Source organism: Cervus elaphus, chromosome 11 (genome assembly GCF_910594005.1).
Source record: "Cervus elaphus chromosome 11, mCerEla1.1, whole genome shotgun sequence".
Lineage (NCBI taxonomy): Eukaryota > Metazoa > Chordata > Mammalia > Artiodactyla > Cervidae > Cervus > Cervus elaphus.
In genome coordinates this window covers 92189479-92205216 of record NC_057825.1, presented here as the reverse complement: position 1 = coordinate 92205216, position 15738 = coordinate 92189479, and the positions used below count along the sequence as shown (strand labels likewise).

Here is a 15738-nt window from a genome sequence, read left to right as displayed (position 1 = left end):
AAGTAAAGCAACTTACCAAAGAACTCAGCAGTGAGTGGAAGGGCCAGGACTTGGACCTTAGCTCTAGCTCCAGGGTCCCAGTGTTCTCAATCACCAAGCTATTTTACCTCTCTACACTCTGGAACTCATAGTATTTAGTATCTACTGGGGACACACATGGATTTAAAAGTTTCTATTTATATAAAACTACTGTTAAAAAGGCAGAACAGAGCTATTAAGCAAAAGCCCTACAGTCTTGTGTTGAATTGTAAGTGTACATAAACTCAAATGTATTTAATCACTAAACAATAACAAAAATAAAAAACCTACACATATATCTTGGCTCTTTCTACTTGAAATGGCCTAGACAAATGAGCACTCCCAGCACCTGGAGTCTCTTTTCTAAATAATTTTTCCACCATAAAAATACAAGAAATCAAGAACTCCTAGGATCATGTCAAAATGACTCAGGAGATCATGTAAATAGGTGCCCACTGGCCAAATATGAAGCATACATTCCTCCTAGTGGTGATACAAAACATCACCTAGCAAGTAGTTTTACAAGAAAGTAACAATCAGATTCTGATCTAACTGCCAATTTACAGGACACAGGGCAGAAGAACCTGTTAAACAATACCACAGGAAAGGTAGCAGCAAAATTCAGCCATGGGAAACTCCACAGGACACACAACCATTTAACCGCATTTCTTTAAGGAAAACTATGTCAACAAAGAGTGAGAGAAAGCAGGGACAGAGGAATATATGAAGGGCAGACCTACAGACAGAAAGAAACCCAGAGCACTGGGGGGTGGAAATCCCACATTCAACTTTTCAGTCTGGGTATCAGAGATTCCTTTCTGTAGGCTGTCTAGTATAAGACAATGAAAATGAGAGGTGCTTAAAATGCACATTCTATTAACAACTTGCCCATTTCTCCTCGGACATCTGTGCATCACTCACCGCTCCTCCATGAGTTCCCGGATGGAGGCTACTGTGGGGCCAGATCCCAGATGAGTATAATATGGACCTTCATCTTTCTCCACTATTTGTTCTGCAGAAACAGAGTAAACATGATTTGGAGACATCAATTCACCAACAGAAATTCAGGAAGGCAAACCACCAGTAGGAAAATGAATGGTACATTATAAAACAGGAAATTCAAATGGCTTATAAACATATGAATACATTCAATCTCATTAGAAATCAGGAACTACAAATTAAAATCACAATGAAACACCATTATACATAGACCAAGTTGGCAAACATTTAAATATCTGATAAAACTATATACTATCAACACTGAGGTCTAGCCACTTTGGCATTTAGTTTATCATTATATATAATCTAAAGCAGAAGTTAGCACAGCACTCCATTTTAAGGTACAGACCCCAAACAAACTGAAAACGAGGACTCCAACAGCACCTGTATGCCGTGTCCATTGCAGCATATTCATGAGAGCCAAAGGTGAAAAGAGCAGATGCGTCCATCAACACAGATGAACAAAATGTGATATATATCCATACAATAGAATATTATTTGACCATAAAAAGGATTTATTCTGATACATGCTACAACATGAATGAACCTGGAAAACATTTTCCTGTTGTTCAGTTGCTCAGTCGTGTCCCATACTTGTGACCCTATGCGCCGCAGCACGCCAGGCTTTCCTACCCTTCACTGGGTTTGCTCAAACTTGTCCATTGAGTCGATGTTGCCATCCAATCATCTGATCCTCTGTCACCCTCTTCTCCTCTTTCCCTCAGTCTTTCCCAGCATCAAGGTCTTTTCCAATGAGTCAACTATTCACATCAGGTGGCCAAAATATCGCAGCTTCAGCATCTGTCCTTCCAATGAATATTCAGGACTGATTTCCTTTAGGATTGATTGATTTGACCTCCTTGCAGTCCAAGGGATTCTCAAGAGTCTTCTCCAGCACCACAGTTTGAAAGCATAAATTCATGGGCACTCAGACTTCTTTTGGTCCAACTCTCAGATCCACACATGACCATTGGAAAAGTCACGGCTTTGACTATACAGACCTTTGTCAACAAAGTGGTGTTTCTGCTTTTTAATATGCTATCTCGATTTGTCATAGCTTTTCTTCTAAGGAGCAAGTGTCTTTTAATTTCATGACTGCAGTCACCATCTGCAGTGATTTTGGAGCCCAGGAAAATAAAGTCTGTCACTATTTCCATTCTATTCCCATCTATTTGTCATGTAGTGATGGAACTGGATGCCACGGTCTTAGCTTTGAATGTTGAGTTTTAAGCCAGCTTTTTCACTCTCCTCTTTCACCTTCATCAAGAGGCTCCTTAGTTCCTCTTCATTTTCTGTCATTAGGTTGGTGTCATCTGCATTTCTGAGGTTACTGACATTTCTCCCAGCAATCTTGATTCCACCTTGTGATTCATCTGACCTGGCATCTTGCATGATGTACTCTGCATAGAAGTTAAATAAGCAGGGTGACAATATAAAGCCTTGACGTACTCCTTCCCCAATTTTGAACCAGTCTGTTGTTTCATGTCTGGTTCTAACTGTTGTTCCTTGGCCTGCATACAGGTTTCTCAGGAGGCAGGTAATGTGATCTGGTATTTCAATCTCTTTAAGAATTTCCCACAGTTTGTTGTGATCCACATAGTCAAAGGCTTTAGTGTAGTCAATGAAGCAGATGTTTTTCTGGAATTCTCTTGCTTTTTCTATGCTCCAACAGATGCTGGCAATTTGATCATTGATCCCTCTGCCTTTTCTAAATCCAGCTTGTACATCTGGAAGTTCTTGGTTTCATGTACTGCTGAAGGCTAGCTTGAAGGATTTTGAGCATTACCTTGCTAGCATGTGAAATGAGCACAATTGTGCAGCAGCTTGAAAATTCTTTGGCATTACCCTTCTTTGGGATTGGAATGAAAATGGATCTTTTCTAGCCCTGTGGCCACTGTTGAGTTTTTCAAATTTGCTGACATATTGAATGCAGCACTTTAAGAGCTTCTTTTAAGATTTTAAAAAGGTCAGCTGAAATTCCATCATCTTCACTAGCTTTGTTTGTAGTGATGCTTCCTAAGGCCTACTTGACTTCACACTCCAGGATGTCTGGTTCTAGGTGACTGACCATACCATCGTGGTTATCCAGGTCATTAAGACATTTTTTTGTACAGTTTTCCTGTGTATTCTTGTGACCTCTTCTTAATCTCTTCTGCTTCTGTTAGATACTTACTGCTTCTGTCCTTTACTGTCCCCATCTTTGCATGAAACTTCCCTTGTTATCTCTGATTTTCTTGAAGAGCTCTCTAGTCTTTCCCATTCTATTGTTTTTCCCTATTTCATTGCATTGTTTACTTAAGAAGGCTTGCTTATCTCTCCTTGCTATTCTCTGCATTCAGTTGGGTATATCTTTCCCTTTTTCCTTGGCCTTTCACTTCTCTTCTCTTCTCAGCTATTTGTAAGGCCTCCTCAGACAACCACTTTGCCTTCTTGCATTTCCTTTCTTGGGGATGGTTTTTGGTCTCCACCTCTTGTACAATGTTATGAACCTCCATCCATAATTCTTCAAGCACTCTGTGTACCAGATCTAATCCCTTGAATCTATTTGTCACTTATATAATCATAAGGGATTTTATTTAAGTCATACCTGAATTGCTTAGTGGTTTTCCCTACGATCTTCAATTTAAGTCTGAATGTTGCAATAAGGAGCTCATGATCTGAGCCACACTTAGCTCCTGGTCTTATTTTTGCTGACTGTATAGAGCTTCTCCATCTTCCGCTGCAAAGAATATAATCAATCCGGTTTTGGTACTGACCATTTGGTGAAGTCCATGTGCAGAGAGTCACTGCTTGTGCTGCTAGAAGAGGGTGTTTGCTATGACCAGTGCACTCACTTGGTGAAATTCTGTTAGCCATTACCCTTCTTCATTTTGTACTCCAAGGCCAAATTTGCCTGTTATTCCAGGTATCTCTTGACTTTCTACTTTTGCATTCCAATCCCCTATGATGAAAAGGACATCTTTTTTTGGTGTTAGTTCTAGAAAGTCTTGTAGGTCTTCATAGAACCGTTCAGCTTCTTTGGCATTAGTGGTTGGGGCACAGACTTGGATTACTGTGATGTTGAATGGTTTGCCTTGGAAACGAATTGAGATCATTTGGTAGTTTTTGAGATTATACCCAAGAACTGCATTTCAGACTCTCTTGTTGACTATGAGGGCTACCCCATTTCTTTTAAGGGGTTCTTGCCCACAGTAGTAGATATAACAGTCATCTGAATTAAGTTCATCCATCCCATCCATTTTAGTTCACTGTCCTAAAATGTCAATGTTTACTCTTGCCATCTCCTGTTTGAACACTACCAATTTACCTTGATTCATGGACCTAACATTCCAGGCTGCTATGCAACATTACTCTTTACAGCATCGGATTTTACTTTCACCATCAGACGCATCCACACCTGGGCGTTGTTTCTGCTTTGACTCAGACTCTTCATTCTTTCTGGAGCTATTCATCTGCTCTTCTCTAATAGCATACGGGACACCTACTGATTGGGGGGGGGGGGGGGGACACTCATCTTTCAGTGTCATATCTTTTGCCTTTTCATACTGTTCATGGGGTTCTCAAGGCAAAAATGCTGAAGTGGTTTGCCATTCTCTTCTAAGGTGGACTATGTTTTCTCCAAACTCCCCATCTTGGGTGGCCCTGCATAGCATGGCTCATGGTTTCACTGAGCTACTCAAGGCTGTGATCCATGTGATCATTTTGGTTAGTTTTCTGTTCTTGCTCCTTCTGTCTTCTCTCTGATGGATGAGGATAAGAGGCTTGTGCAAGCTCCCTGATGTGAAATAAGCCAAACACAGGAGGACAAATACTGTATGATTCCGCTTATATGAAATACCTAGAACAGGCAAATTCATAAAGGAAAAAGTTAGAGGTTACCAACAGCTGGGAGGAGTGAGGAATGAGGAGTTATTGTTTAATGGGTACAGTTGTTTAGAGTGTTGAAACAGTTTTAGAAATAGATAGTGGTGATGATTGCATAATATTGTGAAGGCAATTAATGACACTAAACTGTGTGCTAAACAATGATTAAAATGGCAAATTTTATACTACATATATTTTAACACAATTTTAAAAAAAGAAAGGAATAAAGTACTGATACATCCTACAATGTGGAGACACCTTCAAAAACATTATGCTAAGTGGAAAAGTCAAGACACAAAATATCACGTATATTGCATGATTCCATTCAAATGAAATATCCAGAATAGGTAAATCCATAGAAACAGAAAGCGGAATCATAGTTACCAGAGGCTGGAAGGAGGGAGGAATGGAGAGCTACAACTTAATAGGCGCAGGATTTTATTTTGGAGTGATGAAAGTGTTTTGGAATTAGACAGAGGTGATTATTTCACAATACTGTGAATGTGCTAAATGTCACTGAACTGCTCACTTTAAAATGCTTAGTTTTATGTTATATGAAGTTCACCACAATTTTAAAAAACTGATTCATACAACAACATGGGTGAGTTTTATATGAATTTTTCTAAGAGAAAGAAATAAAAGACTACGTAATAGTAACTCTGGAAAATGCTATCTTGACTGGATATTGTAAGGCTATAAACAAAAGAACTTTATACAAATACTGTAAAATACTGTACTATGGCTGGTAAATTTGCGTCATGTCTAGGGAGACATACAACTAAACACAATGTGGTACCCTGCAATGGTTCCTACAACAGAAAAAGGACATTAGTGGAAAAACTGACAAAATCCAGAGTCTATAGTTAACAGTACTGTACCAACATTAAGGTATTAGTTTTAAATGTACCATAATTATATAAGACATTTATATTTAGGGTGTATTGGGTAAAGGGCATATAGGAACTCTACATCAACTTTGCAACTCTTCTGTAAATGTAAAATTATTTCATAACAAAAAGTTTTAAAAACAGAGCTTCCCTGGTGACTCAGTGGTAAAGAATCCGCCTGCCAATGCAGGAGACACAGGTTTGATCCCTGACCCAGGAGACCCCACATGCCACAGAACAACTAAGTCCGTGTACCCCAACTACTGACCCTGTGCTCCAGAGCCCGGGAGCTGCAACTGCTGACACCCACGTGCCCTTGAGCCGGCGCTCTGCAACAAGAGAGGCCACGGCAATGCCTGCTCACTGAAATCAGAGTAGCCCCCGCTTGCCACAACCACAAAAAAGCCCGATCAGCAGTGAAGACGCAGCACATCCAGCGAATAAATAAAAGCTTTTTTAAAAAAGAAAATTTCTCCAAGGGAAAAAAAAAATTTTTTTTAAATAAAACACTATGCAGGGAACCCTAATTTGCTGCTCTTGTCCTAGAGGAATTCTTGGCCACATGCATCAAAACATGTACAAGGATTTTCACAGCACCATTATTCACAGTAGTCAAAACTGGAAACAACACATAATCCAGCAGCAATGGACTAGACACATAAGACATAGTAGGGTCATAGAACAGCATATATCCTGCAACGAGAACTGACAAATTGCAACATGGTTGAGCACCACACCACCACAGTCAGTGGAAGAAGCACAGAACATAATAAATACAGCAAGACTGTATTTAAATAATATTCAAAACCAGGTTCAACCCACAGAGATCCATACATAGGTCTAAACTAAATTAGATATTCAATGATTTTTACCTACAAAAAACTGGCAATTTCATATAGCTCAGTCCTAATATAAAGAAAAACTAGGAAATCATCGTCACAAGTCAAAAGAGTGGTTGCCTCTGGGGGATGGGAGAGAAATGTGATTGGGAAAGACATACAGGGGATTTCTGGGGAACTGGAAATGGCCTAGTACTTGATTTAGACAGTGGTTACACAGGTGTTCATTTCATAAATATTCATTAAACTGTACATGAATGTTTCGTGTACTTGCCCTATATATGGAATTCACAACTTTTAAAAGGTAAAAAATTAATGTTGTACCTAGTCTATGTAGAACATTATGCTCAGTTTTAGGGGGAAAGCAAGACAGAACAATAACTAATTGGGCCTTTAAAAAGTTTATAGTCTAACAGGGTAAGATAAGACCCACATATAAGAAGGTACGTTATAGCACTTCCAGTCAAAGAGGAAAGATTCATTTTTCAATGCACAGTGTTGGAACTGGGGGAAAATTTGATCCATACTGAATACCTTGCCCCAAAATGCATTCGAAACAGCTGAAAGATTTAAATACAAAAAATTAAACAAGTTCTCGAAGGAAAAAAATGGATGAGTTTTAAAAACTAATCATGGAAATGGGAAGGTCTTCTCTAAGTATAAGATGAAATTCTGAAGCCAATACACACAGACCCTCCCCAAACTATGACAAATATAACTAAAGAAAAATTTATAGTAATAACTAGCAAAAGTCAAGTCAAAAGGCAAAACACCACACTGGGGAGAAATACTTGGATCTCACACCAGACAAACGGTTGCTTTCTTTAACATATCAAGTGCTCCCACAGCAAAGTAAGGTCAATAATACAAGAGGTAGAAGAAAAAAAGATAAAACCGGTTCTTTGAAAGGGAATGAAAATGGGTCAAACATATGTAAAGGTACAATAAAGTACCAGTTTTACCTTTCAGATGAGTCACCATCAAAGTCTGATAACTCCTCATGTTGGTGAGGGTACAGGAAAACAGGCAGTATGGAAAGTGATTTAGCAATATATCAAAATTACAAATGCCCAGTCTGCTTGCCTCAGTAATTTCAAAGAATGTCAAATTCTTCTAAGAATTTATTTCTAGGAACTCAGATATACATACATATGTACAAGGTGATATGTATATAAAAGAATACTCACTGCATTATTTGTAACGGCAAAATATCAGAAACCTAAATGTCCAGAATACATCATGTATTATAAATATATTATAGCACATCCATATAATGAAATACTAAGCATCTACCAAAAGGAATAGGCAGCTCCAGATTTACTGGCCAAAAAAATGACCTCCAAGATATTTTAAGTGGGAAAACAAGCAAATTTCAGTATAGCATGTGTCGTATGTTACAGTTAGTATACACACCATCATACATGCATCAGGATATCTGCACACATAAAGGTGTGTCATTACCCACAGTAAGAACAAATGTAAGAGTTAGACAAGGTTTGTGAAAATGAGCTCAGTTGTATTTCTGGTTTAAAACAAACAAACAAACGGTTGGCAATGGTGTGCTCATCAGCAGAGGAATTAACAACCGATGGAAGTTGTCTACTGCTTGTGGTTTCTGCTCAGGGAGACTCTTCATCCCACTCTGAATCAGTGTCATGGTCTCCTAACTGGTCTCAGCCCTCCAAAGACCATCCTACCCAACACTACCAGTTATGCTCTCAAAACAGAAATCTGATCAGACCAGTTTCACGCCAGACAGAAGACAGAACCCAAATTCCAGAGCAGAGTCCACATGGCTCCCAAGCAGTCGTCCCTGCATACCTCTCAGCCTCGCACCCTGCAGCAGTCAATGCAGCTCCTTTCACACAACCATGCAAGACTCCTGTGTCTTGAAACACATCTTCCCATGGGCAGCAGTGCCTTCATTTCTTTCTTTCTTTGGAAAACTCATGTCTTAAGGCCTAGTTTAAATGCCACCTTTTCTGTGAAGATTTTTAGACTTCTTCTTACCCTCTGGACTCCCAGAGCACCTTGCATACAACAAAAATATCAAAGCAGGGATCCCATTTTTATTGTCACCACATCACAGCAGAATGAACACAGATTTTACAGAGACCTGGGCAACTGGTGAGTTATCTTCCTAGCCTCTCTAATCCTCACACCTTCTTGTGTAAAATACATAAAGGGCCAAGTGCAGTATTTGGAGTGTAACATGAACTCAATATACAGCTGCTGTCTAGGCTCTGCCAAACAAATTGTATGATTGTGACCAAGTCACACAATACTTAGGAGCTTTAGAGCAGTGAAAGTAATGTTTCTATATTTCAGAATTGTTGAGGATTACGTGAGATGTAAGGTACCTAGCACAGTCCATGACCTATCAATGTTTAAACGTTTTAATCCTTTTCAATGAAATATACACAATACCAAATATACACAATTTTGAACCATAAGACAGAGAGGATTAAAGAAGGATGTATGTGGAGCGGGGGAGGAAAGAGACCAAGGTAAGGGTAGGAAGAGAACGTAAGAATATGAGTGTTGGAAGTAGTGGTCTCAAAGCTCTTTATAGGCACTAGGATACCAGAGTCTGTATAGATAATAGAACACAGGAATGTGCCAGAACTTTGCAGCTCTTGCCGTTTCTACTGTCTGGAGAAAAGTCAAAGCAAGGGATTGACTGTAGGGTCTCACACTGGAACTGGAATGTAATGTAGATTCTGGGGTCCCAAATCAGAAAAACTCAAAACTTACAATGAAAGGCAGAGAAAGGAGACTTTCATGAGGAAAATCTTGGCAACTCCATCCCAGCAGCTGGGGAAAAAGATATGAAGCTCCAAAACCAAGTTAACCTGGAAATTAGATGGTCAGGATCCTCTGGGAAGGCCACTCACACACAAAGGGCAGACATAGCTCCAAGTGCCAAGCAAAACCAAAGGCATTCTCTTCCTTTCCTATATGGAAAATTCTCTCCCTTTTCCTATACAGATGCCTTGCAGTTTACAAGGCATCCAAGTAGTCCTTTAGAAGTCTTATTTCTCTTAATTACATCCCTTTCCCTGATTTTATGTATATATATTAAAAATATATAATACATTATATTATAAATATATAATACATACATATCAAAAATATATAATACATATTAAAATATATAATACATATATATTAAAATATACATACATATATATATATATATCTTTCCCTTGATTAGATGCCTGTATGGGGGAGAAGATATTCTGTGGGAAGAAACTGGACTTACAGCCAGTTACACGCTTCGTCATAAACTAGTGCTGTGGCTTCAGTTGTGTCCGACTCTTTGTGACCCAATGGACTGTAGCCGCCAGGCTCCTCTGTCCATAGGGATTCTCCAGCCAAGGATACTGGAGTGGGTTGCTGTGTCCTCCTCCAAGGGAGCTTCCTGGTCCAGGGATCAAACCCTCGTCTCTTACTTCTCCTGCTTGCATTGGCAGGTGGGTTCTTTACCGCTAGCGCCACCTGGGAAGCCCTATAAAACTAGTATATATTCTCGAATTTAATTCTTCTAGTTTGCATGCATATTTACATGTATAAGGATATATACCATTATACATGTTCCTCTTTAGTGTGGCAATGGGCTTTCACTTAGTGCCAGACAGGTGACAACATTTCACAAGGTTGGGATACGGTTCTATAGAATATAGTATATGCTTTGAATCAGTGACAAATGTATGCTTCTGTTTTCCCATAGTGAAATAAGGTTTGTTAGTACTCTTGGTGTTGTCTCATGCTATTAATCAAATCCAGTAGGCGAGTTGATTCTATTTATATTTATTATTGTAACATGTGCATGGTCTTCTGTCATTTTACGTTTTCCATGTTTTCTGGTTTTCTTTCCTATCTTTTAAAATAGATTTTGTGTTTTATTTTACTCCCCCCTGCCCCACCAACCTATAGTATGCTTTCAGTAATGCTAATAGTACTTTGGGAAAAAAAGAAGTCAGCACCCTTACACAATTTCTCATACTTCTTCCTTCAGTTTACCTCCTGCTTTTTGTTGGTATCCTTGTGAACATATTTTCCCCCTCTATTATAAAGAGATATGTAATATAAAACAAAGTTCAAGTATAGTGTAAATAAGTAATTACCTTTTGTTTCAGAAAAACAATACATTTAGTGTTTACTGCCAGCCCCTTCACACCACAGATCAAACTTCCCTGATCTGTTACTTATTAGATTCACCTCCAAAAAATTTGAGTTCTAACATGTTTGGAAATGTTTTTTGAAGCCTTTACACATGAATGGCAACTTTACTGGGAACAGAATTCTTAAGTCAAACATTTAATCTCGATATCCCAAGAAATGCAACTCATACATCCAACAAAGAAGTCACATCCAGAAAAAAGAACCCTTACTGATCAATAAGAAAAAGAAACACAACAGAGAAATGGGGAAATGGCTTGAACTCTACAAAAGAGGACATACATTAATCATGAGGGAAATGCAAATGAAAGGCACAACGAGGCATGATTATACACCTACCACAGTGGCAGAAAGCCTGCTGATACCATTAGCTGGTTTAGATGTGAAGTACTACTGGTGGGAGTTTAAACTACTACAACCACTTTGGAAAACAGACAGTAGCTACTAAAGCTGAACGCATACAATTTCAGTCCTAGATACACACCCAATAGTAGCATATACGTGTGTACATGCACGTACCAAGGGATGTATATAAGAATGTCTTATAGCAGCATGACTCATAATAACCCCAAACTAGAAACAACCCAGAAGACTATCAACAATCTAATGGACAAAAGGTGGTATATTCATAAAATGGAATCCTGTAGAGCAATGAGCTATTGCTACACACAAACAGATAAACCTCACAAACACTGAACAAAACAAGCCAGGATGTAAAAGAATACATACATATGAAGTTTAAGAACAGGCAAAACTGATCAATGTGGTTAGAAGAGTAGTTACCTTAGGACAGGAGTCAGCAGACTTTTTATGTTAAGGGCCAGATGGCAAACATTCAAGGCTTTTGCAGGGCATGCAGTCTCTACACCAACTATTCATTTTTGCTAATGTAGTGCAAAAGCTGGAGAAGGAAATGGCAACCCACTCCAGTGTTCTTGCCTAGAGAATCTTGTGGACAGAGGAGCCTGGTGGGCTGCTGTCCATAGGGGTCACACAGAGTCGGACACGACTGATGCGACTTAGCATGCATGCATGCATTGGAGAAGGAAATGGCAACCCGCTCCAGTGTTCTTGCCTGGAGAATCCCTGGGCTGGAGAAGCCTAGTGGGCTGCCGTCTATGGGGTCGCACAGAGTCGGACACGACTGAAGTGGCTTAACAGACGCAGCAGCAATGCAGAAGCAGCCACAGACATAAGCAAATGAGTGTGACTGTGTTTCATTAAGACTTCACGGACATTGAAATCTGATCATATAATTTTCATGAGCCATGAAATACTATTCTTCTTTTGATTTTAAAAAACAGTATAAAAACATTAAAAAAAAAACAAAACAAAACTGTTTTTAGCTCACAGCTGTAAGCCAGAATTGGTCTGCAGGCCACAGTTTGACTTAGGGAGTCAGGTGTATACAGGTATATAAAGGTGTATACAGGTAGCGGTATACAGAGGTTTCTGATGTGATGGTAAAGTTCTGTTTCTTAAAAAAAAAACACTTATTTATTTCTGGCTGCACTGGGTTTTCACTGCTTTGCGTGGACTTTCTCTAGTTGCGGCGAGCAGGGGCTACTCTTCGTTGCAGTGCGCGGGCTTCTCGTTGCAGTGGCTTCTCCTGTCGTGGAGCACAAGCACTATATACACACTTGGCTTTCAGCAGCTGCAGCACACGGGCTCAGCAGTGTGGCGTGCAGGCTTAGCTGCTCCAAGGCATGCGGGATCTTCCCAGACCTGCGATTGAACCTGTGTTCCCGGCACTGGCAGGCGGATTCTTTGTTACTGAGCCACCAGGGAAGCCCTCAACAGTATTTTTTTTAAAAAAGAATCTAGCTGCCAAAACAGAAGACATGAGTTCTATCCTTGATCCGGGAAGATCTCCCATGCCTCAGAGCAACTAAGCCTGTGGACCACAACTGCTGAGCGTGTGCTCTGGAGCCCGTGAGTCGCAACTACTGAGCCCGCATGCAGCAACTACCGAAGCCTGAGCACCCTACAGCCCGTGCTCTGCAACGAGAAGCCGCCACAACAAGAAGCCTGCGTGTTGAAACTGGAGAGTAGCCCCCGCTCACTCCAACTGGAGAAAAGCCTGTGTTCAGCAACCAAGACCCAGCACAGCCCAAAATAAACAAAATTATTTAAAAAATCAAAAACCTTGCTGAGATTACTCCACTTTTTAAAATATATTTATATTTGTGGTTGCACTGGGTCTTAGTTGCTACATGCAAGCTTTCTCTAGTTGCGGTGAGCGGGGGCTACTCTGTGTTGCAGTATGCGGGCTTCTCACTGCAGTGGTTTCTCCTGGAGCGCAGGCTCCAGGCACACAGGCTTCAGCAATTGCAGCTTGCTGGCTCTAGGGTATGTGGGCTTCAGCAGATGTGGCTCATGAGCTTGGCAGTTGTGGCTCACGGGCTCAGGTGCTCTGTGACATGTGGAATCTTCCCGGACAAGGAACTGAATCCATGTCCCCTGCACTGGCAGGCAGATTATTATCCACTGCGCCACCAGGGAAATAATAAAGTTCTGTTTCTTGATCTTGATGTGGTTATACAAATACATGCTTTTTGTAAAACTGTATAGGCATTCCTCATTTTATTGTGCTTCACAGATACTGTTTGTTTTTGTTTTTTTTTTTTTTTTAACAAAATGAAGCTTTCTTGCAAACTTAAGATGAGCAAGTCTATCAGTGCAATTTTTCCAACAGCATTTGCTTTCCTCTGAATTTTGGTAATTCTCACAATAGGTCAAACTTTTTCATTATTTTATATGTTACGGTAATCTGTGATCTTTGATGCTACTGTTTCAAAAAGATTACAACTCACTGAAGGCTCAGATGATGTTTAGCATTTTTAGCAATAAAGTATTTTTAATTAAGGTATGTATATTTTATATATATATAATGCTATTACACCCCTAACAGACTACAGTATAGTGCAAACATAACTTTTATATGCCCTGGGAAACCAAAGATTCCATGGGACTCATTTTAATGTGATACTCACTTTATTCCAGCGGTCTGGAACCAAATCTGCAGTATCTCTGAGTATGCTTAAGATTTGTATACCTTCCTATATATGTTTCAATTAAGAGAATGCTTTCTCCCCCAAACTCCCCTCCCATCCAGGCTGCCACATAACATTGAACAGAGTTCCATATGCTATATAGTAGATCCTTGTTGGTTATCCATTTTAAATACATTAATAGTAATGTGTACATGTCCATCTCCAACTTCCTAACTATCCCTCCCCGGCCCCCACCCTGGCAACCATAAGTTCATTCTCTAAGTCTGTGAGTCTCTTTCTATTCTGTAAGTTCATTTGTATTATTTGTTTTTAGATTCCACATATAAGGGGTATTTCTCCCTCTCTATCTGACTTACTTCACTCAGTATGGCAATCTTTATGTCCGTCCATGTTTTTGCAAATGGTATTTCATCCTTTTAATGGCTGAGTAATATTCCATTGTGTATATGTACCACATCTTCTTTATCCATTCCTCTGTCAGTGGACACTTAGGTTGCTTCCATGTCTTGGCTATTGTAAACAGTGCTGCAATGAACACTGGGGGTGCATGTACCCTTTTGGATCATCTTTTTCTCTGGATATATGCCCATGAGTGGGATTACAGGGTCATTTAAAAAGTGTATCTTTAAAAAATAAAAGTTTAAAAAAACCAAGTACGTATAACCAACTTAATTTTTGGTTAATTATTGGTAGGAAATCCATCATCCTTGAAATTCATCTTGAAACTCATTCAGATCATTACTTGCTGATTTTTATTTATTTTCTTTCATTTCAAAAACATTTTCTATTTTATCTTTGACTCCTGCCTTTGTTCAATTTGTTCCATGATTTTGTTGGGAACAGCAGCAAGTGTTCCCAATATTCCTGACAGAACTAGTCTGTGTAGAGGACCCCTTCTGTCTCTCTTCTGTATCCTTTCTCTCCACTCTGATTGTGTTCATTTCTATTTTCTACTCTCACTCTGAGTGATCTTTCAAGCCTGTCCCTCTTCCTCACTGATCTGCTTTTTAACTCTGATTCTGCTTTTTGCTACTTCCAATGTATTCTAAGTGCTTCGTGAAACGGCATGCTTCTTGCACAGTTTAATCCATTCCTCTCGTGACTTCCTTGCAATTTTAATCTAGAAGCTCATCTTTCATTTCTGGTTTCACAATGAACTTCCCTGAAGGTATAAATCAGTTATTCAAGCTCTTATTTCCTAATATAAGTCTTCATTTGAATGTTATGGTTAATCTTTCCAATTCCCCCTACAGAATCTGAATGGGTTACATATTGGATTTTTTACTTATTAATTAATCATTCGGTGGAGGAAGTCTGCCTCCTGGCTTCCTCACCCCTGGCACTACTGACACTTTGGACTAGATAATTCTTCACGGAGGGGCAGGAGGTGGGGGTGCCCTGTGCGCTGCAGAATGTTAGCAGCATCCCTGGCCTCTGTCCACTAGATGCCGGTAGAACTGCACAGGCTGTGATACCCAAACCTGTCCTCGGACTTTGCCCGGTGCCCCCGGGGGGAAAAGGAGGTAAACAGCATTCAGTTGACAGTCAACAGTCTAGACTCGTTTGCCTGAAAGCAGAATGGGTAGAATCTCCTTATTCTTCTGTATTTACCTGGACACTAACTCAAATTCTTCCCTTAGAAACTAAGCTTGGAGAATTAGATGTTGTAGAGGTTTCAGTTATTAGCTCAAAAGTTCAGCAGCCCAGGAGGATCTGGATCTGGCTGTGAACAGCTGCAACTGGGAAATTTCACCTCGATGCTCTCTGTTCACTGGGGCCAATGCCTCTCAATCTGTATGTATGTCTGGGGGTGGAGGCTTGGGCTGTGCCCTGGTCTGATGCTAAGATTCTGGTTTATTTTCTCATATAGGACTGGACTGGTCACTCTGATCAAGTTAAGATAAAGCCCTGTGGTCGGTTAGGTGGTTCAGCAGA

At 39.9% G+C, this 15738-nt stretch overlaps 1 protein-coding gene across 4 annotated transcripts in view; it reads right to left on the bottom strand.

Annotated features, from left to right (window-relative positions):
* The window catches only part of TET3 (tet methylcytosine dioxygenase 3), a 108376-nt gene that overhangs the window by 27769 nt on the left and 64869 nt on the right, over positions 1-15738 (bottom strand). For all 4 annotated transcript variants that reach the window (XM_043918411.1, XM_043918410.1, XM_043918409.1 and 1 more), the window contains one exon: positions 940-1030. In XM_043918411.1, the coding sequence (XP_043774346.1) occupies positions 940-1030 (91 nt within the window). The remainder of the gene's footprint in view (positions 1-939; positions 1031-15738) is intronic.